The 24,509-nt window shown below is 36.3% G+C and overlaps 1 protein-coding gene across 1 annotated transcript; it reads right to left on the bottom strand.

The window, feature by feature from the left end:
- Positions 1-3,974: 3,974 nt before the first annotated feature.
- On the bottom strand, positions 3,975-19,204 carry gfap (glial fibrillary acidic protein). The gene is made up of 9 exons (XM_062050202.1): positions 18,682-19,204; positions 13,489-13,549; positions 11,194-11,289; positions 10,959-11,120; positions 10,740-10,865; positions 6,247-6,467; positions 6,144-6,187; positions 5,930-6,012; positions 3,975-4,920 (listed from the first exon to the last, which is right to left on the bottom strand). The coding sequence occupies exons 1-9, from the start codon at positions 19,176-19,178 to the stop codon at positions 4,891-4,893; spliced, it is 1,320 nt and encodes a 439-aa protein (XP_061906186.1). The 5' UTR covers positions 19,179-19,204; the 3' UTR covers positions 3,975-4,890.
- Between the last annotated feature and the right edge of the window lie 5,305 nt (positions 19,205-24,509).

The following is a 24,509-nucleotide window of genomic DNA, read 5'->3' as shown; positions in this document are numbered from 1 at the left end:
AAAAGTAAATAATGGGGGTATGAATGGAAACAGAATAGAAAAATATTACAATAACAATAAAAATAAAAAGCAACAATGAGAATAAAAATATAACAGTAAAATAAGAATATAACAAGAGAAACTAGGCAGTAGTGACCATGTTATGAAAAAGTATTGCACTGTTATTGTTTTGAGGCATGTTAAAAAAAATAATGCACTTTGTGATTTCAATAATAAATATGGCAGTGATAAATAATAAATAATAAATGGGTTATACATGTATAGCGCTTTTCTACCTTCAAGGTACTCAAAGCGCTTTGACAGTATTTCCACATTTACCCATTCACACACACATTCACACACTGATGGCAGGAGCTGCCATGCAAGGCGCTAACCAGCAGCCATCAGAGGCAAAGGGTGAAGTGTCTTGCCCAAGGACACAACGTGACTAGAAAGGTAGAAGGTGGAAATTGAACCCCAGTAACCAGCAACACTCCGATTGCTGGCACGGCCACTCTACCAACTTCGCCACGCCGTCCATGTTGGCATTTTTTTCCATAACTTGAGTTGATTTATTTTGGAAAACCTTGTTACATTGTTTAATGCATCCAGCGGGGCATCACAACAAAATTAGGCAAAATAATGTGTTAAAGGCCTACTGAAAGCCACTACTACCGACCACGCAGTCTGATAGTTTATATATCAATGATGAAATCTTAACATTATAACACATGCCAATACGGCCGGGTTAACTTATAAAGTGACATTTTAACTTTGCCGCTAAACTTCCGGTTCGAAACGCCTCTGAGGATGACGTATGCGCGTGACGTAGACCGGCGAACACGGGTATGCCTTCCACATTGAAGCCAATACGAAAAAGCTCTGTTTTCATTTCATAATTCCACAGTATTCTGGACATCTGTGTTCGTGAATCTGTTTCAATCATGTTCATTGCATTATGGAGAAGGAAGCTGAGCAAGCAAAGAAGAAAGTTGTCGGTGCGAAATGGACGTATTTTTCGAACGTAGTCAGCCACAACAGTACACAGCCGGCGCTTCTTTGTTTACATTCCCGGAAGATGCAGTCAAGATGGAAGAACTCGGATAACAGAGACTCTAACCAGGAGGACATTTGACTTGGATACACAGACGCCTGTAGAGAACTGGGACAACACAGACTCTTACCAGGATTACTTTGATTTGGATGACAAAGACGCAGACGTGCTACTGTGAGTATGCAGCTTTGGCTTTTTTTTGCGTATGTACGTAACTTTTTTAAAATATATAAGCTTTATGAACCTTGGGTTAGGTAAACGGTCTTTTGGGCTGAGTGATTGTGTGTGTTGATCATGTGTTTGAATTGTATTGGCGTGTTCTATGGAGCTAGGAGCTAGCAGAGGAGCTAGGAGCTAGCATAACAAACACGCAGGTGTTATTATGCAGGATTAATTTGTGGCATATTAAATATAAGCCTGGTTGTGTTGTGGCTAATAGAGTATATATATGTCTTGTGTTTATTTACTGTTGTAGTCATTCCCAGCTGAATATCAGGTACCGTGAGTATGCAGCCTTGGCTGCTAAACATTCGATAACTTGACCGTATGTGCGCGTCACGTACGTAACTTTTTAAAAATATATAAGCTTTATGAACCTTGGGTTAGGTAAACGGTCTTTTGGGCTGAGTGATTGTGTGTGTTGATCAGGTGTTTGAATTGTATTGGCGTGTTCTATGGAGCTAGGAGCTAGCAGAGGAGCTAGGAGCTAGCATAACAAACACGCAGGTGTTTTTATGCAGGATTAATTTGTGGCATATTAAATATAAGCCTGGTTGTGTTGTAGCTAATAGAGTATATATATGTCTTGTGTTTATTTACTGTTGTAGTCATTCCCAGCTGAATATCAGGTCACCCCCGGCTCTCACAGCATCTTCCCTATCTGAATAGCTTCAACTCCCCACTAGTCCTTCACTTGCACTTTACTCATCCACAAATCTTTCATCCTCGCTCAAATTAATGGGGAAATTGTCGCTTTCTCGGTCCGAATCTCTCTCACTTCATGCGGCCATCGTTGTAAACAATAGGGAACTTTGCGTATATGTTCAACTGACTACGTCACGCTACTTCCGGTAGGTGCAAGCCTTTTTTTTTATCAGATACCAAAAGTTGCAATCTTTATCGTCGTTGTTCTATACTAAATCCTTTCAGCAAAAATATGGCAATATCGCGAAATGATCAAGTATGACACATAGAATAGATCTGCTATCCCCGTTTGAATAAAAAAAATTCATTTCAGTAGGCCTTTAATTCCACGACTGTATATATCGGTATCGGTTGATATCGGTATCGGTAATTAAGAGTTGGACAATATCGGAATATCGGATATCGGTAAAAAAGCCATTATCGGACATCTCTACCATGATTTACTGTGATGGGTTGAGCAAAACATTTATTTTATTTAACTGTGTCAGAAACAAATAATCCATTTCTGTTATAGGTGACAACACATATCAGTATTTGGAATGCGCTATTATAATATGTATCATTATGTATTTGGATTCTTATAGTAATTGATGATTTTTTAAATGTTTTTAATTTGAATTATGATTATTTTTATGATTATTTTATTTTTACTTTTGCCTTTTTGTAATTTTCTGTACTGCACTTATAAACTTGTCAGAATAATTGTGTCTAAGTTATCACAAAACTTTGTGTTTTGATGAGTTCCCGGCGAGCAGACAAAAGCTGTCTTTGAGCCTACCAAGAAGAAGGCTTGTAAAATTCCACTGTGTAGGATGGGGAGCAACATGAAGGTGTTCTGTTTCTTTGATGTATTGTAATCCACAGAAAGATTTTGTCTTGACCCGAGAACTACAAAGCGGAGAGGAAGCAGGAACAGACTCCCCTCCAGGTGACCTTTTCTTTGAACTGTTTTTAATCAAAAGCGATGGCTGTTTACGACCCCCCCCTCCCTTTAGAAACAGCTGTTGCCATGTAATCAGGGAAAGTCCAAATAAAAGAGGAGGCATACAATCTTTTGTCAGAGCGTGGAACACTTGTACAAAGGTACAGGTGTACGCGTTTCTCCTCATTGAGCCAAATTTAATTCTGTCTCTGTTTAATTCCTTGCTTCTTGTCTTGTTTAATAGATGTCATCAGTGTTTGAACCTGACACTTGTCTTGCCTATTCTCTACATACATACAGGTATATACACATATATATAGTCGAGGTTGCTGTGGTTTATCCGTTATACAGTGCTCAATACCGGGGTAGAGCTTAATATACGTTAGGTCAGGAAAAAAAAACAAAGGCTATTTCATCCTTACAAGCCTGTTTCGCAGGTTTCCCTGCTCTTCAGGGGATTTTATTATATTCCATCCATCCATCCATCCATTTTCTACCGCTTGTCCCTTTCGGGGTCGCAGGGGGTCCTGGAGCCTATCTCATTTATTATATTATAAAATCCTCTAAAGAGCAGGGAACCTGCAAAACTTTATAGGGATGAAATAGCCTTGGTGTTTTTTACTGACCTAACATATATACATACATACATACATGCATAGATATAATTTAATTTGTATTCATAATATTACTATAATATTATAATTATTATTAATGATGTATATAATAATATTTTTTATAAAATCATTATTAATAATAAGGTATTAGATGTAGATAGTGTTTTATAGACACTCAAATTGGTTTAAAAATAGAACTAAGAACCCATCATCAATCCACATTACTAATAATATTATTATTATATTATGAAAATAATGATCAATAATACAAATTGGTATTATTCTTACAGTATCATGAATAATAATAGCAATTATAACTAAATTTATTATCTTAATTATTATGGGATAAGCGTTAGAACATGGATGGATGGATGATTAATAACAATTATAATAATAACTGGTATTGTGGCTGTTATCATGAATAATAATGAGTTATATTTTATTATTACTAATGAATTATATTAATATAATATTTTCATTATTATTAATAATATTATACAGGTAAAATTGTAGCTTTTTCTTGGGTTTTTGTTCATTTTGCCAACATGGTATTTTACAACATTAAAACTTATTCTGCTATCAAATCAAATGGATAAAATGATCCAACGTTTCAAAGTAAATGTTTGATTCTTTTATTGTCGTAAAGAGATTGTAAGATAAAATAAGGAGCGTCTGTTCACTTGACACGTTTTTTGGTTTGCTGTCACCAGACTCAAATAGACGTCGAGTGTCTCGAGGATTCAGAGAGGAGGGGTGTGGTGTGGAGGGAAGGGGGGATGGCGGATGGGGGGGCATGGGAAGCCAGTCAAACAGTGTAACCGTGGCGACAGCAACAGCCTCCACGGAGCTGCGCTCTCTTTAGTGGCCTTCACACTGAGGATGGGGATGAGGACCCCTTCCCCCGTTCTCTGTTGTGTCAGATTACGACTTTCGTGCTTGCTGCTCACTGGAGGGCAAAGGTCACGTCAGCTTTCAAATACATCCACGTGACGCCACGCCAGGGCCGCGTGCACACTCACCGGCCACTCTATTAGGCACACCCACAGTTGGACGTGGTCATCATTACACGAACTGACAAAAACAATGTACACTGAGGGTACCTAATAAAGTGTCCTTCGAGAGCTTCAGTAAAGTCCCAAATGAGTTGGAATATTCTGCGTTTTATGCTAAGAATATACACAAAATATAGAACATTCACCAGATATACTCATGTTCAATTAATGTATTTTTTTATTCCAACAAAATATGGTGATGAGAGAGCTAAATGTCATCATGGTGATGGGGGAACAAACAAACTAATTTCTGATGGTAGAGAAAATAATAAATTGTAGCGCAAAATTTGTATTTTTTGTAACAATAATCATAAAAAAAGGTATTGTCATGGAGAACCAGACATATTAATGCTCAGTGGTGGAATCCTTAATGATCTGGAAAGAAAACAAAGAAAAGTAAAAAAAAAAAAAAAATCATACTAATAATTAATTTTTTCACAAATTATTACTTTTTTGGTGCTCACAAAATAAATAAAATAAAACAAATGTTTGACAGCATCAAACAAAGAAAACATAATTTGCTCAATCCACATTAATAATAATAATATAATTGTTTTTCATGAATAATTATAATTAAAATGACCATAAACAATATCATAGTTAATATTATTAATAATTGTATTATTAATAATTATATGAATTTGTGTTATTGTTTCAGTATTACTTGTATTATTAATTATCATAACTATTATTAAAGACGCTAATAATAATTAGTATAGTCATTATCATGAATAATAGCAATAATAAGTTATAACAATATTTATTATTAATATTGTTGTATAATATTATTTTACAATAATATAATGTTTATTAATAATAATTATGATAACAATGATCATCAACAATAATATTCATACTATCATACCTATTATTAATAATATTCATTCTATCATACCTATTATTGATAATAATATCATTATTCATAAGAAGATGTAGTATTATTATTAATAATAGCAATATTAATAATAATAATTTCCATCACTATAACATTAATGATTATAATAATAATTATTATTGGTGTTATCATGAATAAAAATAGTAATAAAGATGAGTTATTATAATATTTTTTTATTAATTATATTATTATTGGTAATAACAATAATATACTGAAAGTGTATTAGTATCAACATTGTGGCTTTTTCTTGTGTTTTTGCGCTATTTTTATTGTTGTGTTATTTTAGAAAGCTCCATGGCCCAATAAAAAATGAGATGCAACACAAATAATTAATTAATTTTTTTTTTTAAATGTTGTGATGCTCACGAGATGACTAAAATCAAAACAATAAAACTAAATGTGTTACACCATCAAACAGGGTGAAGCTCCAGAGGTGATTTAACACTGCCCTCTAGCGGACAACCATGTAAGGTGCATGTGGAATCCTACCTCTCCGTCTCTGGTGTCCACGGTCCTGACCAGGATGCTCCTCTTGGTGTGGAGGTCCGGGCTTCTGTTGTCCAGGAGAGCATCTTTGAATAGAAATCAGATGGCAACATTTATTTACTTTTCATTAAAAAGAAATAAGAGGAACACTTTTATCGAGAAGCTCTCTTGTAATACTGTTGCCTACCTGTGGGGGCGACAATATTTCATCACTCACCTCGTAAGTGCAGGTTAGAAAAGCTCTGGACCGGTATGATGATCCTGAAACAATAATAGCTCATGAATATGCTAATGAGCTCGCATGTTTTTGTGCGTCCTACCTGCTCTCCTCTCCTTCTAGCAGCTTCCTGTAGGTGGCGATCTCGATGTCCAGGGCCAGTTTGACGTTGAGGAGCTCCTGGTACTCCTGCAGGTGTCGGGCCATCTCCTCCTTCAGGGCCCGCACCTCCTCCTCCAGGTGGCAGGCCGTGTCCTGGTAGCCCGACGTCTCCACGGAGAAACGCTCCTCCAGCTCCCGCAGCTGACGTTCCAGGGACTCGTTCTGGAGAGGAGGCGAGAACAATATGGACTTAAGTATTGGGACACCGCGCGTCGTTACTTAGGCAATTAATTAGTTAAAGACACTCTTTTGTTTCTGCTTCATCACAGGGCCGTCCAAACTTTCTCCACTGAGGGCCACACACTGAACAATAAAGTATACAGGGGGCTATATATTTTAAAATACAATATATAGATTTTTTTAACCTTTAGGGTTCCCCTCAAGGTTGTTCCCTGGGACCTAAAAGGGTCTCTGTCATTAAAATGTTACAAATAAGTCATATATAGGTGGCGACTTGTCCAGGGTGCACCCCGCCTTCTGCCCGATTGTAGCTGAGATAGGCTCCAGCACCCCCCATGACCTCGTAAGAGATACGCGGTAGAAAATGGATGAATATTTTATTTTATTTATTTATTTATTTTAATTTGGGGACCCAGGAGGGTCTAAGTCATAAAAATGTTAAAAATAAGTAATACATTATTTTTTTTAATTTGCGGACCCAGGAGGGTCTCCGTCATAAAAATGTTAAAAATAAGTTATATATATATATTTTATTCTTATTTTTTTTATTTGGGGACCAAGGAGTGTCTCAGTGATAAACAATTTAAAAATAAGTAATATATTATTTGTTTTATTTTGTATTTGGGGACATAGGAGGGTCTCAGTCATAAAAATATTAAAATAAGTAATATATAATTTTTTTAATTTTTTTAATTTGAGGACCCAGGAGGGTCTCAGTCATAAAAATGTTAAAAATAAGTAATATATAATTTTTTTTTAAATTGGGGACCCAGTAGGGTCTAAGTCATAAAAATGTTAAAAATAAGTTATATATATATATATATATATTGTATTCTTATTTTTTTTATTTGGGGACCAAGGAGTGTCTCAGTCATAAACAATTTAAAAATAAGTAATATATTATTTGCTTTATTTTGTATTTGGGGACCCAGGAGGGTCTCAGTCATAAACAATTTAAATATAAGTAATATATTATTTGTTTCATTTTGTATTTGGGGACCCAGGAGGGTCTCAGTCATAAAAATATTAAAATAAGTAATATATATATATATATATATATATATATATATATATATATATATATATATATATATATATATATATATATATATATATATATATATATATATATATATATATATATATATATATATTATTTTTTATTTTTTTTTGGGGACCAAGGAGGGTCTCAGTCATAAAATTTTTAAAAATAAGTAATATATAATTTTTTTTAATTTTTTTTATTTGAGGACCCAGGAGGGTCTCAGTCATAAAAATGTTAAAAATAAGTAATATATATTTTTTTTATTTGGGGACCCAGTAGGGTTTAAGTCATAAAAATGTTAAAAAATAAGTTATATATATACTGTATTTTATTCTTATTTTTTTTATTTGGGGACCAAGGAGTGTCTCAGTCATAAACAATTTAAAAATAAGTAATATATTATTTGTTTTATTTTGTATTTGGGGACCCAGGAGGGTCTCAGTCATAAACAATTTAAAAATAAGTAATATATTATTTGTTTTATTTTGTATTTGGGGACCCAGGAGGGTCTCAGTCATAAAAATATTAAAATAAGTAATATATATATATATATATATATATATATATATATATATATATATATATATATATATATATATATATATATATATATATATATATATATATATATATATATATATATATATATATATTTTTTTTTTTGGGGGACCAAGGAGGGTCTCAGTTATAAAAATTTTAAAAATAAGTAATATATAATTTTTTAAATTTTTTTTTATTTGAGGACCCAGGAGGGTCTCAGTCATAAAAATGTTAAAAATAAGTAATATATAATTTTTTTTATTTGGGGACCCAGTAGGGTTTAAGTCATAAAAATGTTAAAAAATAAGTTGTATACATACTGTATTTTATTCTTATTTTTTTTATTTGGGGACCAAGGAGTGTCTCAGTCATAAACAATTTAAAAATAAGTAATATATTATTTGTTTTATTTTGTATTTGGGTAATTTGTATTGAGGGTCTCAGTCATAAAAATATTAAAATAAGTAATATATATATATATTTTTTAATTTTTTATTTGGGGACCCAGGACGGTCTCAGTCATAAAAATGTTAAAAATAAGTAATATATCATTTTTTTTATTTGGGGACCCAGTAGGGTCTAAGTCATAAAAATGTTAAAAATAAGTAATATATTATTTTTTTTATTTGGGGACCCAGGAGAGTCTCAGTCATAAACATGTTAAAAATAAATAATAAATTATTTTTTTATTTGTGGACTTAACGGTCTCAGTCATAAAAATGTTACAAATAAGTCACATATACAGTATATATATATATATTTTTTTTTTTTTGAGGGGGACCCAGAAGGGTCTCAGTCATAAAAATGTTAAAAATAAGTAATATATATTTTTTTAAATTTTTTATTTGGGGACCCTGGAGGGTCTCAGTCATAAAAATGTTAAAAATAAGTAATGTGTATATATTTTTTAATTGTTTTTATTTGGGGACCAAGGAGGGTCTCAGTCATAAAATTTAAAAAAATAAGTAATATATAATTTTTTTAAATTTTTTTTATTTGGGGACCCAGGAGGGTCTCAGTCATAAAATGTAAAAAATAAGTAATAAATTATTTTTTATGTTTTTATTTGGGGACCCAGGAGGGTCTTAGTCATAAAAATGTCAAAAAATAAGTCATATATAAAAATACACTATTTTGAATATCTAGATCCACTTCACATTTATCTGCCGCTAAAAAGTTTTAATTAGATTTTGTTTTATGAACTGTATGTTAAAGAAAACCCTGCTTTTTATGACAACAACACAAAATATGCAACATTTTCCCCCATTTGAAAACTTTAAATAAAATCCCACTAAAAATCCCAGAGTTCCAAAAGGCCTCCACTCATTAACGTATTAAAAATAATTTAAAACATTATAATATTTTTTTCAACTTTCCACATTTGTTTTAATTAGTTTTTTGTTGTTGTTTTGTGCATTTTTTTGTCTTGCAAAACTTAGAGGTTTTTTTTATGCCAAACATCAAATATGAAACATTTTTGGCCATAAATTATTTCAAAGTGGAATATTTGATGTGAAATAATTGCAGCCTTCACAACAACATTAATTTTGATTCATTATTATGTTTTGAGTGATGACTATTAAAAAAAACACAAAAAAAACACTAAAATGATCAGGGATCCAAATTGGCTCCACTCACAAAAGTGTTCAAAATCAGTCATACACTATTTTATGTTTATACTTTCAACGCTTACGTTTTTAGATCAGTGGTTCTCAACCTTTTTGTAGCTGCGGACCGGTCAACGCTTGAAAATTTGTCCCACGGACCGGGGGGAATAAGGTTTTATTTTTTTGTCATAAAGAAATTCAATCATTTGTGCTTACGGAGTGTATCCCTGCAGAATATATATTTATATATAATGTATATATTGTGTTTTTTATGTTGATTTAATAAAAAAAAAAATAAAAAAAAAGTATTATTATTATTATTATTTTTTTCTTCCTTGTACGGCCCGGTACCAATCGGTCCACAGACCGGTACCGGGCCGCGGCCCGGTGGTTGGGGACCACTGTTCTAGATGAACTCCAGAGCTATCCTTTGATTTTAATATGTTTTTGTTTTTTCATGTTTTGTTTTGTTAATGCCCTTTTTGTCACATAAAACATTTTTTTAAGGAAAACACACAAAATATGCAATATTTTCACCAACAACTTTTTTAAAGTGGAATATTTGACGTGAAGTAACAATATTGATTTGAATTCATTATTATTTTTTGAGCAATGACAGTTAAAAAGAAAAAAATCCACAAAAATTTTGAGGGATCCACAAAAAGTGTTAAAAATAAATTATACTTATTATTATTTATTCCATGTTTTTGTTTGTCAGGGACAAGCGGTATAAAATGGATGGATGGATGGGTTTTATTTCCTTGTGGTCATAGAAAACTTTTTTTTTTAATGGCCAACACACAAAATATGCAATATTTTCACCAATGAATGTTTTAAAGCGGAATATTTGATGTGAAGTAATCGGAGCCTTCGATAGGTCAATAATTCTTAACAACATTGACTTTGATTCATTATTATCTTTTGAGTAATGAAAAAAAATAGCCTTCTTGGCAGTTTTGTGTTATTAGAATCAACATTGCAACTTTTTTTTCGGTACATTTCACCTGTTTGCTCTTTTATTCCACTTTTTAAAAAAATAATATCTTTGGACTTTGGACTTACTGTCCCACGGAGCGCCTCCAGGTCACAGGTGACCACTTGGACCTGTCGCCGGTACTCATGGGCCTCCTGCTTGGCCTGGCGCAGGGCCTCAGCGCTCCTGTTGGCTGCATCTGTCAGGTCGGCAAACTGACACAGCAAACAGCCTGTCAGTGTGTGTGTGTGTGTGTGTGTGTGTGTGTGTGTGTGTGTGTGTGTGTGTGTGTGTGTACACCATCTGACCTTCGAGCGGTACCATTCCTCCGTGTCTTGCATGTTGGACGAGGCCATGGTCTCGTACTGAACTCGGATGTCCCTGAGAGCAGCAGTCAGGTCAGGTTTGGAGAGATCCAGGTCCACGTGAAGCTGCTGGGTCATGACGTGCTCCTGCAGATCACGGAGCTCCTACATGGACGAGAGGAACGTTCAGAGGAACTTCCTCCAGGGGTTTTCGCTTTGAAAAACAAAAGATTGTTACCTCCTCGTGAATCTTCTTCAGGAAGTCCATCTCGTCCTGCAGCGCTTCCACCTTCCTCTCCAGCTGGACTCGGTTTAGAGACGCTTCATCCACGTCCTGCAAACAGACAAACCTCATCGAGTAAGTTCTCGCATTTCAGTGTGTCCATTTTAGGACAATACTACAAACTACAGCTGGATATACTTTAGAGTAGTCAGTGTACAGCTTGTATACCAGTATGGATGTAGTATGGACTGACACGAGTCGACACACAAAACCAAACATGCAATCTGTCTAAAAATGCCTGTAATATTGTATCTATGTGAGTTTTACTACAATCAGGTGTTTTTGTAAGGTTTGCAAATACAAAAATTAGGTTTTACTCATAATGACAGTTATTTAAACATAACTCCTAAACCACACATGAAAAATGGCTGATAATGCCTGAAATAATGCATCCTTGTGAGTTTTACTCGAAACTTTTTTAAGGCTTGCAAAAAAAATAAGTAGTTTTTTTACTCAATATGACAGAAATGTTCTTAGAATCCTGAGATAATGCGAAAAAAGCCATACAAATGTTTTCAAACATAACTCCTAAAGCAAACATGCAACATTAGAGATGTCCGATAATATCGGCCGATAAATGCTTTAAAATGTAATATCGGACGTTATCGGTATCGGTTTTGTTATTATCGGTATCAGGTTTTTTTGGGGTTTTTTTTGTTTGTTTTTTAATTAGATCAACATAAAAAACACAAGATACACTTACAATTAGTGCACCAACCCAAAAAACCTTCCTCCCCCATTAACACTCATTCACACAAAAGGGTTGTTTCTTTCTGTTATTAATATTCTGGTTCCTACATTATATATCAATATATATCAATACAGTCTGCAAGGGATACAGTCCGTAAGCACACATGATTGTGCGTGCTGCTGGTCCACTAATAGTACTAACCTTTAACAGTTAATTTTACTCATTTTTATTAATTACTAGTTTCTATGTAACTGTTTCTATATTGTTTTACTTTCTTTTTTATTCAAGAAAATGTTTTTAATTTATTTATTTTATTTTATAATTTTTTTTAAAAAGGACCTTATCTTCACCATACCTGGTTGTCCAAATTAGGCATAATAATGTGTTAATTCCACGACTGTATATCGTATCGGTTGATATCGGTATCGGTTGATATTGGTATCGGTAATTAAAGAGTTGGACAATATCGGAATATCGGCAAAAAGCCATTATCGGACATCCCTATGCAACATGTCTAACAACGCCTGAAGAAATGTATCTTTGTGAGTTTTACTAGAAAATTATCTTTTGTAAGGTTTGCAAAGACACAAGTTAGTTTTTTTTTACTCAATATGATAGTATAACTGTCATACTAAATATGAAAGTTATATAAACATAACTCCAAAACCATACATGAAATCTGTCTAAAAATGCCTGTAATATTGTATCTATGGGAGTTTTACAAGAATCAGTTGTTTTTGAAAGGTTTGCAAATACAAAATTTAGTTTTTACTCACTATGACAGTATACTGTCACACCCAATATGACAGTTATTTAAACATAACTCCAAAACCACACATGCAAAATGGCTAATAATGCCTGGAGAAATTTATCTCTGTGAGTTTTACTAGAAAAAATATCGTTTGTAAAGTGTGCAAAGACACAAGTTATTTTTTTTACTCAATATGACAGCATAACTTTCATACAGTCACGTTCTGCTGGAGAAAGAGTTGGACTCAAATATATGCACATTAAAAACTTTGTTAAAACTGCACGCTTGCTCTTGTGCCGTGTGTACAGTGGAGCTGCTGGGAGGCAACTTCCACAGTGGAATTCCAACATGTACTGGGACATTCTGAAAATACGCTCCCTTTAGTGGTGGTAGCGGCATGATCTGAGGCTGCACGAGTGCTCCCAGCAGTGAGGGAGCTTCGGTTTAGTGCTGCCAGCAGTAGGAGAGGTACGGTTTTATCGGGGGAAACATGATTTGCAACACAAGTGAGTAGCGGTATGATTCTGTCTTGTCTACAGTCAAGCATGGTGGTGGTAGCGTCATGGTTCCAAGGCTGTACGAGTGCTGCCAGCACCGGGGGAGCTGGGGTTCATCGAGGGGTAAGAGGAATTCCAACAAGTACAGCATGATCTCGTCTCTTGGGAAGAGGTCCACACTTAGACAATAATGTCTCTAATAACAGTGTTGAGTGCACAGTAAATCTACATACTGCTATACAAGCTGTACATTGACTACTCTAAAGTACTTTTTATAGGAAAGTAAATTGTGCTGAAATGTGAGTCGTTACCTGTCTGAAGACGCTGAGGTTATTCTCTGCGTCTTGTCGTAGGCCCATCTCATCTTGCAACCTGAAAATAAAGCACACAAAATGTACATACATGACCTTAAAATAGCATGAAACGCAACACGTACAAAAACAAGAAGGAAGTAATCCATTTCTACTATGAAATATGACGCCGTGTGTTTCTCCTGCATTATTAATATGACAACAATGTGATACAAGGAGTGCCAATAACCAACTACAAAACCAAAAACCTTTACATGTTGTGTAAATCCTAAATAAAAACAGAATACAATGATTTGCAAATCCTTTTCAACTTATATTCAATTGAATAGACTGCAATGACAAGATACTTAACGTTCGAACTGGAAAACTTTATTTAATATTTTTTTGCAAATATCAGCTCATTTGGAATTTGATGCCTGCAACATGTTTCAAAAAAGCTGGCACAAGTGGCAAAAAAGACTGATAAAGTTGAGGAATGCTCATCAAACACTTATTTGGAACATCCCACAGGTGAACAGGCTAATTGGGAACAGGTGGGTGCCATGATTGGGTATAAAAGCAGCTTCCATGAAATGCTCAGTCATTCACAAACAAGGATGGGGTGAGGGTTACCACTTTGTGAACAAATGAGTCAGCAAATTGTCCAACAGTTTAAGAACATTTCTCAACCAGCTAATGCAAGGAATTTAGGGATTTCACCATCTACGGTCCGTAATATCATCAAAAGGTTCAGAGAATCTGCAGAAATCCGTGCAAGGCCGAAAATCACCATTGAATGCCCGTGACCTTCGATCTCTCAGGCGGTACTGCACCAAAAAGTGACATCAGTGTGTAAAGGATATCTCATATGGGCTCAGGAACACTTCAGAAAACCACTGCCAGTAACTACAGTTTGTCGCTACATCTGTAAGTGCAAGTTAAAATTCTACTATGCAAAGCCAAATACATTTATCAACAACACCCAGAAACGCCGCCGGCTTCTCTGGGCCCGAGATCATCTAAGATGGACTGATGCAAAGTGTAAAAGTGTTCTGTGGTCTGACGAGTCCACATTTCAGATTGTTTTTGGAAACTGTGGACGTCGTGTGATCCGGACCAAAGAGGAAAAGAACCATCCGGATTGTTAAAGGCGCAAAGTTGAAAAGCCAGCATCTGTGATGGTATGGGGGTGTATTAGTGCCCAAGGCATGGGTAACTTACACATCTGTGAAGGCACCATTAATGCTGAAAGGTACATACAGGTTTTGGAGCAACATATGTCGCCATCCAAGCAACGTTACCATGGACGCCCCTGCTTATTTCAGCAAGACGATGCCAAACCACATGTTACAACAGCGTGGGTTCATAGTAAAAGAGTGTGGGTACTAGACTGGCCTGCCTGTAGTCCAGACCTGTCTCCCATTGAAAATGTGTGGCGCATTATGGAGCCTAAAATAAGAACTGTTGAACAACTTAAGCTGTACATCAAGCAAGAATGGGAAATAATTCCAGCTGAAAAGCTTCAAAAATTGGTCTTTTCAGTTCCCAAACGTTTACTGAGTGTGTTGCTGCCATTAAATTCAAAGTTAATGATTATTTGCAAAAAAAAGATTACGTTTCTCAGTTCGAGCATTAAATATCTTGTCCTCGCAGTCTAATCAATTGAAGTAGTAGCCTGGTGTCGCCCCAACACCTGCTCACTAGCGCCACCTGGAGAGCCGCAGAATATTAATGCGTCTCGCCAGAACGACAGGAAAAATGATCAAGGTGCAAATGTTGTAAAAGGGAGTCGGCCATTTTTGTTTGCAGGTGCCATTTCCGTGGGTCACACCTGGCGACACCTGCAGGCAGGAAGGTGACACATTTTGTTGATCAGTGCAAGGAGAGGAGTTGTTGTTGCCTCATTAGTTCCACATTGGAAGCAAAATAACGGACACAAACGTTCCCACGGGATGGAGTTCTCCCACAAAGAGACCCAAGCGTTGGAAACGGGCCGCTTGATTGAACTTTGACCCCGGCGGCTGAGGTCGTCACTGTGGAGTCTTTGAGGAGGCGAGCGGTTGTTTAATAACGTATTCCACTCGTGTTGGTGTGTGGACCTTGAAGAACATCTGCACAGCTTTGTGGAAGGTGGAGAGGCTTTGTGGAAGGGGGGGGGGGGGGGGGACTATTGTGCTGGTCTCATTCCACCACACTCAATGAATGCAGGCGGTCCAGTCTGGATCAGGTTTGAAAAAGAGCTCTGGGGGCGCCTGCATTCCAAACCTGCATGAAACTCATTTGCATATAAATACGCCAACTCAAGTATTGTCTGTCACCACCTCCTGGCGCACAGAAATGTGGACTTCTGGAGTGAAATGATTTATGCTGCTTACTCTCTACACCTGTGTTCTTGTGTACTTACTACTGCTACTGGATAGAGGTAGTGTGTACAGATGTGTTCTTGTGTACTTACGACTTCATCTGGATAGAGATAGTGTGTACACGTGTTCTTGTGTACTCACTACTTCTACTGGATAGAGGTAGTGTGTACACATGTGTTCTTACTACTGCTACTGGATAGAGCTAGTGTGTACACATGTATTCTTGTGTACGTACTACTCCTACTGGATAAAGGTAGTGTCTACACATGTGTTCTTACTACTTTTACTGGATAGAGGTAGTGTGTACAGATGTGTTCTTGTGTACTTACGACTTCATCTGGATAGAGATAGTGTGTACACGTGTTCTTGTGTACTTACTACTTCTACTGGATAGAGGTAGTGTGTACACATGTGTTCTTACTACTTCTACTGGATAGAGGTAGTGTGTACACATGTGTTCTTACCACTTCTACTGGATAGAGCTAGTGTGTACACATGTATTCTTGTGTACGTACTAGTTCTACTGGATATAGGTAGTGTCTACACATGTGTTCTTGTGTGCTTACTACTTCATCTGGATAGAGATAGTGTGTACACATGTGTTCCTGTGTACTTACTATTTCTACTGGATAGAGGTAGTGTGTACACATGTGTTCTTACTACTTCTACTGGATAGAGCTAGTGTGTACGCATGTATTATTGTGTACGTACTACTTCTACTGGATAGAGGTAGTGTGTACACGTGATCTTGTGTACTTACAACTTCTACTGGATAGAGATAGTGTGTACACATGTCTTCTCGTGTACTTACTATTTATACTGGATAGAGGTAGTGTGTACACGTGTGTTCTTACTACTACTACTGGATAGAGGTAGTGTGTACACATGTGTTCTTACTACTTCTACTGGATAGAGCTAGTGTGTACACATGTATTCTTGTGTACGTACTACTCCTACTGGATAAAGGTAGTGTCTACACATGTGTTCTTGTGTATGTACTACTTCTACTGGATATAGGTAGTGTCTACACATGTGTTCTTGTGTGCTTACTACTTCATCTGGATAGAGATAGTGTGTACACATGTGTTCTTGTGTACTTACTATTTCTACTGGATAGAGGTAGTGTGTACACATGTGTTCTTACTACTTCTACTGGATAGAGGTAGTGTGTACGCATGTATTATTGTGTACGTACTACTTCTACTGGATAGAGGTAGTGTGTACACGTGTTCTTGTGTACTTACAACTTCTACTGGATAGAGATAGTGTGTACACATGTCTTCTCGTGTACTTACTATTTATACTGGATAGAGGTAGTGTGTACACATGTGTTCTTACTACTTCTACTGGATAGAGCTAGTGTGTACACATGTATTCTTGTGTACGTACTACTTCTACTGGATATAGGTAGTGTCTACACATGTGTTCTTGTGTGCTTACTACTTCATCTGGATAGAGATAGTGTGTACACATGTGTTCTTGTGTACTTACTATTTCTACTGGATAGAGGTAGTGTGTACACATGTGTTCTTACTACTTCTACTGGATAGAGCTAGTGTGTACGCATGTATTATTGTGTACGTACTACTTCTACTGGATAGAGGTAGTGTGTACACGTGTTCTTGTGTACTTACAACTTCTACTGGATAGAGATAGTGTGTACACATGTCTTCTCGTGTACTTACTATTTATACTGGATAGAGGTAGTGTGTACACGTGTGTTCTTACTACTTCTACTGGATAGAGGTAGTGTGTACGCATGTATTATTGTGTACGTACTACTTCTACTGGACAGAGGTAGTGTCTACACGTGTTCTTGTGTACTTATTACCACTACTTTGTAGGGGTAGTGTGTACACACGTGTTCCTGTGTCCTTAGTATTTCTACTAGATAGAGGTAGTGTGTACACATGTGTTCTTGTGTACTTACTACTTTATCTGGATAGAGGTAGTGTGTACACATGTGTTATTGTGCACTTACTACTTCTACTGGACAGAGGTAGTGTGTACACACGTGTTCTTGTGTACTTACTACTTCATCTGGATAGAGGTAGTGTGTACATGTGTGTTCTTGTGTACTTACTACTTTCTCCTGTGTTATTGTGTACTTACTACTTTTACTGGGTAGGGGTAGTGTGTACACGTGTGTTCCTGTGTACTTAGTATTTCTACTGGATAGAGGTAGTGTGTACACATGTTCATGTGTACTTACCACTGCTACTGGGTAAGGGTAGTGTGTACACATGTGTTCTAGTGTACTTACTTCTAGTGGGGAGGGGTGGTGTGTACACGTGTTCCTGTGTACTTACTACTTCTACTGGGCAGGGCTAGTGTGTACACTACACATGTGCTCTTGTGTACTTACTACTTCTGCTTTTAAAACAATTAAAAGAAAAAGGGATTAAATATTATGTTGTTTATCATTTTAGTTGTACATTTCTCATAAATATATATCATTTATTTGGCTATTATATACATACATACAATGAATAATTGTATTAAATGTTATTATAAATAATAATATAATAACTATAGGAAATCACATGACTTTTGTACTTTTTATCTGTCTTTTGATTTTAAACCTTTAAAAATATAAGTTATATTTCATGAATTCAAAATAATAAAAATAAAAAGGGTTTAAATACTGATGTATTTTTAATTGTTTATAATTCTAAATATTATGAGTTATATACATCATTTATTTACTTAAAATGTGTAATATTTAATAAAATAACTTTATTAACATAATAACATGATTGTGGGTGGAATCCAATAAAAATAAAAATAAAAATAAAGTAATAAATAAAAATTTCAAATTTTAAAACAATTTTTGAAAGCATGCTCCACCCACCTGTGCTTGAGCGTGGACACGTCCGCCGCCATGTTGTCCCTCTCGATCTCCAGGCGGGCCTTGTCGGCTCCGAGGTCGTCCACCTGGCCCCGCAGCTCCCTCAGCTGGGTCTGGTAGATGTCGCCCACCCTGCTGGGCTCCTTCCCCCTCATCTGGGCCAGCTCGGCCGCCAGGACTTTGTTCTGCTGCTCCAGCACGCGCACCTTCTCGATGAAGCTAGCGAAGCGGTCGTTGAGGCCCATCATCTCCACCTTCTCGTTGCTGCGCGTCTCCTTGAAGTGGGCCTTCAGCCGCGAGTCGGCCGAGAAGTCCAGTCTCTCGGCGGGGCTCTGCAAGGTGCTCCTCTGCGGGGGGCCGCAGCGGGCCAGGGCGCGGGGGCTCCCGTGCCAGGAGAGGCGGCTGGCGGGGAGGCCTCCGATGCGGACCCCCACCATGCTGCTGGAGGCCTGGGGGCAGAAACGCCTCCTGTAGGAGGACTGGACTCTGTGACTGTCCATGTTGGCCACAAAACTGGGTCTGAACCAGCACTTTTATAGAGTCCACAGCAAGGGGGCCACAGGGTGGGGCTGGGGGACAGAGGGAGGCCCTGGCAGTGAAAGGGACAAAATGGAGTGCAGAGAGGTGGGGTCGATTCCACCCGGAATTGTTTGTGCTCGTCCACTCAAGTCCAAATGTCTCTTGGCTGCCTCACCCAAAACTTCCTCTTTGTCTCCCACCGCTCTTCCTTTTGGGTCCAGCTCAGAGACACAGACTTCTTGTGTCCTCACCTCCTAATGTGCGCCAGGACTAGGACGTGCAACCCGAGGCCGTCCTCGTTACATCCAGACGTGTATGACATTAACCCGGTCCAAACTGAAACCCGGTTTGTGTTTTCTGGCTTCAAAACGTCGCAGTTGAGAAGACAAAATGTCGTCCTGTTTTCAGCGAGAGATGGCGTAAAAACCGGAGGTGTCCAAAGTGCGGCCCCCGACTCAGTTTTTACTGAACCGCCACGCATAGTACAAAAACATGAAGCTTCGTCGTGTTACCATTTTTCAATTTACAATAATTCCATGTCGATTTTACGCTATAATTCTGCCGACGGAGATGCCAATTTTTTTTGTCGTAAAATCTGCAGCTCAGTTACTGTAAAAAAATAAACTATCACCGTTTTGTCAGTGTACAGTAACTTGGTGAAAAAACAGTTAATTTTACATTAAAATTTTGGCAACAGAGCGGTCATTTTTTTAACAATAAAATCTACATATTATTTTTATAGTGCGCACTGTAAAAAAATGGCAGCTCAGTTGCCAGATTTTACCAAAAAAATAAAAGTGGTAACGTTTTTACACTTAGCAATTCGGTTTAAAAACCACCGTAAATTACACGGTAAAATTCTGGCAACGGATCGGCCTGGTTTTTTTTTTTTACGGTAAAATCTGCTGATTTTTTTACAGTGCGCTGTAAAAAAAACAAAAACTGGCAGCTCAGTTGCCAAAGCTTTAAGGTAAAAATGGTACTGTTTTTCAAGTAACAGTAATTTGGTGTAATAAAAAACACCATACATTTTACGGTAAAATTTTGGCTGGCAATGTAGCTGCCAGTTTTTTACCGTAAAATCTACAGATTTTTTTTTTTGCCAGTAAAAAAATCTGCAGCTCAGTTACCAGATTTACTGTAAAAAATACAATAGCTAAAGTTTTCATATTTTTAGGAATTCGATTTTAAAACCACAGTAAATTGTACCGTAAAATTCTGGCAACGTTGCTGCCAGGTTTTTTATAAGACGTAAAATCTGCAGATTTTTTTTTACAGTTCGCTGTAAAAAAAAAACTGACAGTTCAGCTGCCAGAATTTTCAGGTAAAAATGGTACTGTTTTTCAAGTTACAGTAATTTGGTGGTTTTTTACACAAAATTACTGTGACTTTAAAAACATGGATGATGGAAACACCGTCAATTTTACAGTAAAATTTTGGCGGGCGACGCAGTTTTTTTTACAATAAAATCCACAGATTTTTTTTATACATGGCAGCTTAGTTGCTCGAGTTTACTGTAGAAATAAAAAAGTAATTAATTAATTTACAGTAATTTGGTTTTTAAACCATTGAAATTGTACGGTAAAATTCTGCGGACAGCACTGGTTTATTTAACTGTAAAATATGCAGGTTTTTTTTTTACAGTGCACTGTGCACTGAAGAAAAGCTAATTATTTGCACTAAAAAATAGCTAATTATTTGCTATTCTTCAGCTTTTATTAACTTAATTTTATCAGAATCAGAATCAGAATCAGAATAGTTTTATTGCCATTGTTTGAGAACGGGTTCACAAACTAGGAATTTTTCTTGGTGCAATCGTGCAACATAAACACATGCAAAAAAAAGTAATGCTAATATCCAATCTAAATAAACTTTGTGTTATAAAGACAACAAAAATTAAAGCTGTGACAATTGTGTGACATTATAAGATACTCGGTATGCGCCGATCGATTGGCCACTGATGCAGTATCGGCCCATTTTCATGAAAAAGAATGTGATCGCCATTAATGCCTTATAATTCCGATCCCAAACGCTGATCCCCTTTGGCTGATATTGTATTTATTTTGAGTCCCCTGGTTGACTAGATAGCAGCTAATTGTGTATCTCTGTACACAGTTCATACAAATCACCTTTATTACTGCAAATAAACTGCTTTTTTGAGTATGTTAAAGATCAATATCAAGTATCAGACCAAGGGTAATAGCAGTGCATGATCGATACTAGAGTGATCAGGTAGATATTTTTATTTTCTTCAATAATTGTTTTAAAATTTTTGTTCATGTTTTAAAAATGTAGGGGGAAATTCCTTGGACACAGGAGGACTTTGAGGACGAAAAGGATTTAAAAGAATAGTAGATATTTTTTGTGTATTATTTACTGTTTGGCTGAAATAATTGTATGTAATAAAAAATAATAAGGAAGTAGTGTCACATGGTCAATAGCACTCACCATAAATACATAGAAACATTTAAAGTTAACACGTGATCGATATTGGTATCGGCCGATATCACTCATTGATGATAGGTATCATCCTTGAGTGCCTAAGTATGTAACATGTTCGGCAATATGTCGACTTAAAAAAAAAAAGGGGAAGGCTCATTTTGAATGAGATGAGTTGAGGAAGACGAGGACATGAAAGGAAAAAAAGAGTAACAGATACCAGCAGAGCGGCGCCATGACTCAGCACCTTTGGGTCCAAAGCGAGCGTGAAAGAGGACCAGCAGACGGTCCAGTCTGCGTGTCAGCAGGAATCCTGTCAAGCCAAATAAAAACAACATTCCACGCTGAGGTCACATGACCAACACATGCAGGACGGTGACGGACGCAGCTTGTTATCATCATATATTACATCATGTATTACTTGATACTTACTCACTGGATCCTACTTCTCTTTTGGGTTGGCTAAAAACACTTTTCAAGCAGCACACAGTTAATAATACAAACAATTATATAAGGAACATCAGCTGACAATTCCGATACCGATCATGCATGAGAGAGATCAGCCGATACCAATCACATGTATCAGTGTATATTTGTGTTGCCACTATTAACAGTGAAACAATATCAATACAAGATGTAAACTAATTCCTTATTTTATTTTATGAAAGGTGTATTTTATTATTCATTGATCAAAACAAAGTCAATAGTGTATGGAGGTTAATTTGTTTTTGTATTAAGTATTTTATTTTTTTATTAATTATTAGAAAGCTTTTTTTAGACACTGAATTTATGAAACTGAATTTTTAGCATTTGAATTTTGTGAAGTCTTTTTTTTTTACAACAAATTATGCTGAAAACTTAGTTCAATAAAAATGTTCAAGCAAATTTTGTGTTTGAAAAATCAGTTTGTTAAAATATAGTTTTGTTTTTTTATTCAATGTAAAAAAAAAAATCTGTATAAATATTCAGTGTAAAATTTTTCAGTGCCAAAAAAATGGTTGGATAAAAATTCAGCGTTAAAAGAAATTTGTGTATAAAATTCTGTGCAAAAAAAATTTGGTGCAGAAAAATTCAGTGCAGAAAAATTCAGTGCAAAAAAAAATTAACTGCGACGCATTCTACACAGTAAAAAAAGCGGGCAGCTATGTCGTGTAATCTTTTTTTAAATTTACAGTAATTTCCATCCATTTTCTACCGCTTATTCCCTTCGGGGTCACGGGCTGGAGCCTATCTCAGCTACAATCGGGCGGAAGGCGGGGTACACCCTGGACAAGTCGCCACCTCATCGCAGGGCCAACACAGATAGACAGACAACATTCACACTCACATTCACATACTAGGGCCAATTTTTAGTGTTGCCAATCAACCTATCCCCAGGTGCATGTCTTTGGAGGTGGGAGGAAGCCGGAGTACCCGGAGGGAACCCACGCAGTCACGGGGAGAACATGCAAACTCCACACAGAAAGATCCCGAGCCCGGGATTGAACTCACGACTACTCAGGACCTTCGTATTGTGGGGCAGACGCACTAACCCCTCTTCCACCGTGCTGCCCATTTACAGTAATTTGATGTAAAAAATACCATAACTTTTACGCTAAAATTCTGTCGACGCAGATGTCAGATTTTTTTAAATTGTAAAATCTGTGAGGTTTTTTACAGCGAAAATCACATAGATTTTGTCATTTTAATTTAAAAATAAAATGGTCACTGCTTTTCAATTTACAGTAATTTGGTGTAATTTTACAGCCATCTTGCTGGCGTGCAATGCATTGTGGGCTGATGACATCCTTGAGTGCCTTAGTTTAATTTTACAGTAATTTTACCGTAAATTGTACGGTAAAATTCTGGCGACGTAGCTGCCAGTTTTTTTTTTTCAGTGCTGTAAAAACAAAAGACTTTAAAAACAAACTTTACATTCCTCACACAATTTTTCCGCAAATTTAAATGTCTTTAAATACACTTCATAGTTTGTAAATAGCAGAGCATGGACATTCTACTCACTGTATCTTGCAGTTTTAAAATAAAAGAATAACATCTATTTTAATTGTATTCATGTTATCATTTAAATTAGCTAGCAATTAGCGCTCTATATCAGGGATTCTTAACCTTTTTGACCACAGAGCCCAAACTTTCCACTCAAATATTAACACTAGATTAGTAATCTTACTCTTGATTTTATTCATATTCAATAATTATATGTAACCTGTTTACAGTTGAACAGGATAAACCTTGTCACATGACACAGTATGAATGCATGTGTTAATCACAAAACATATTATCAAGGCTTAGGCCAGGCTGATTGCAAAAATAAATACCAATGAAATATACTGCAAAGGAAGGTACTCATAAACACTAATGAAAATGAATGTATATACAATCACGCAATGCTTAAAATAAATAAATTCTCACTAAATTGATAATAAATAATGAACAAATTTCATAAATAAACTGTCCACAAAATTAAAGTGCAAATAAAAATACAGCTTCACTTGAGTCATATTTTTTGCGCTTAAGACACTTCTCTAGTCTTTAGCTCCAGACTTCTTCTGTTTGTTCCATATTGTCATTACTGCCACTAGTGGTGGAAAAGTGTATTACAACTGAGTACCGCTACAGCCCATACGGACCATAGATTTTTGGGGGGCAAAAATAGGATAAAAGAAACACACAGTTGTCAGTCAGCAAGCAATTAGCGACGCGAGACTATAATATTTCATACCTTAACAAGGTATCTTTAGAAGCAGTTTGTTTTAAAACACAATGTTATACGTGGTCCCTGCTCCATCAGTTTGGGGGTCCTTGGCTTGGAAAACGTTGAAGACCCCTGTTCTAGACGCTTATTACTTATTATGGGGACGGCGTGGCGCGGTTGG

The sequence above is a fragment of the Entelurus aequoreus genome, linkage group LG06, assembly GCF_033978785.1.
Source record: "Entelurus aequoreus isolate RoL-2023_Sb linkage group LG06, RoL_Eaeq_v1.1, whole genome shotgun sequence".
Classification (NCBI taxonomy): Eukaryota; Metazoa; Chordata; class Actinopteri; order Syngnathiformes; family Syngnathidae; genus Entelurus; species Entelurus aequoreus.
This window is presented reverse-complemented; position numbering and strand designations above follow the sequence as displayed.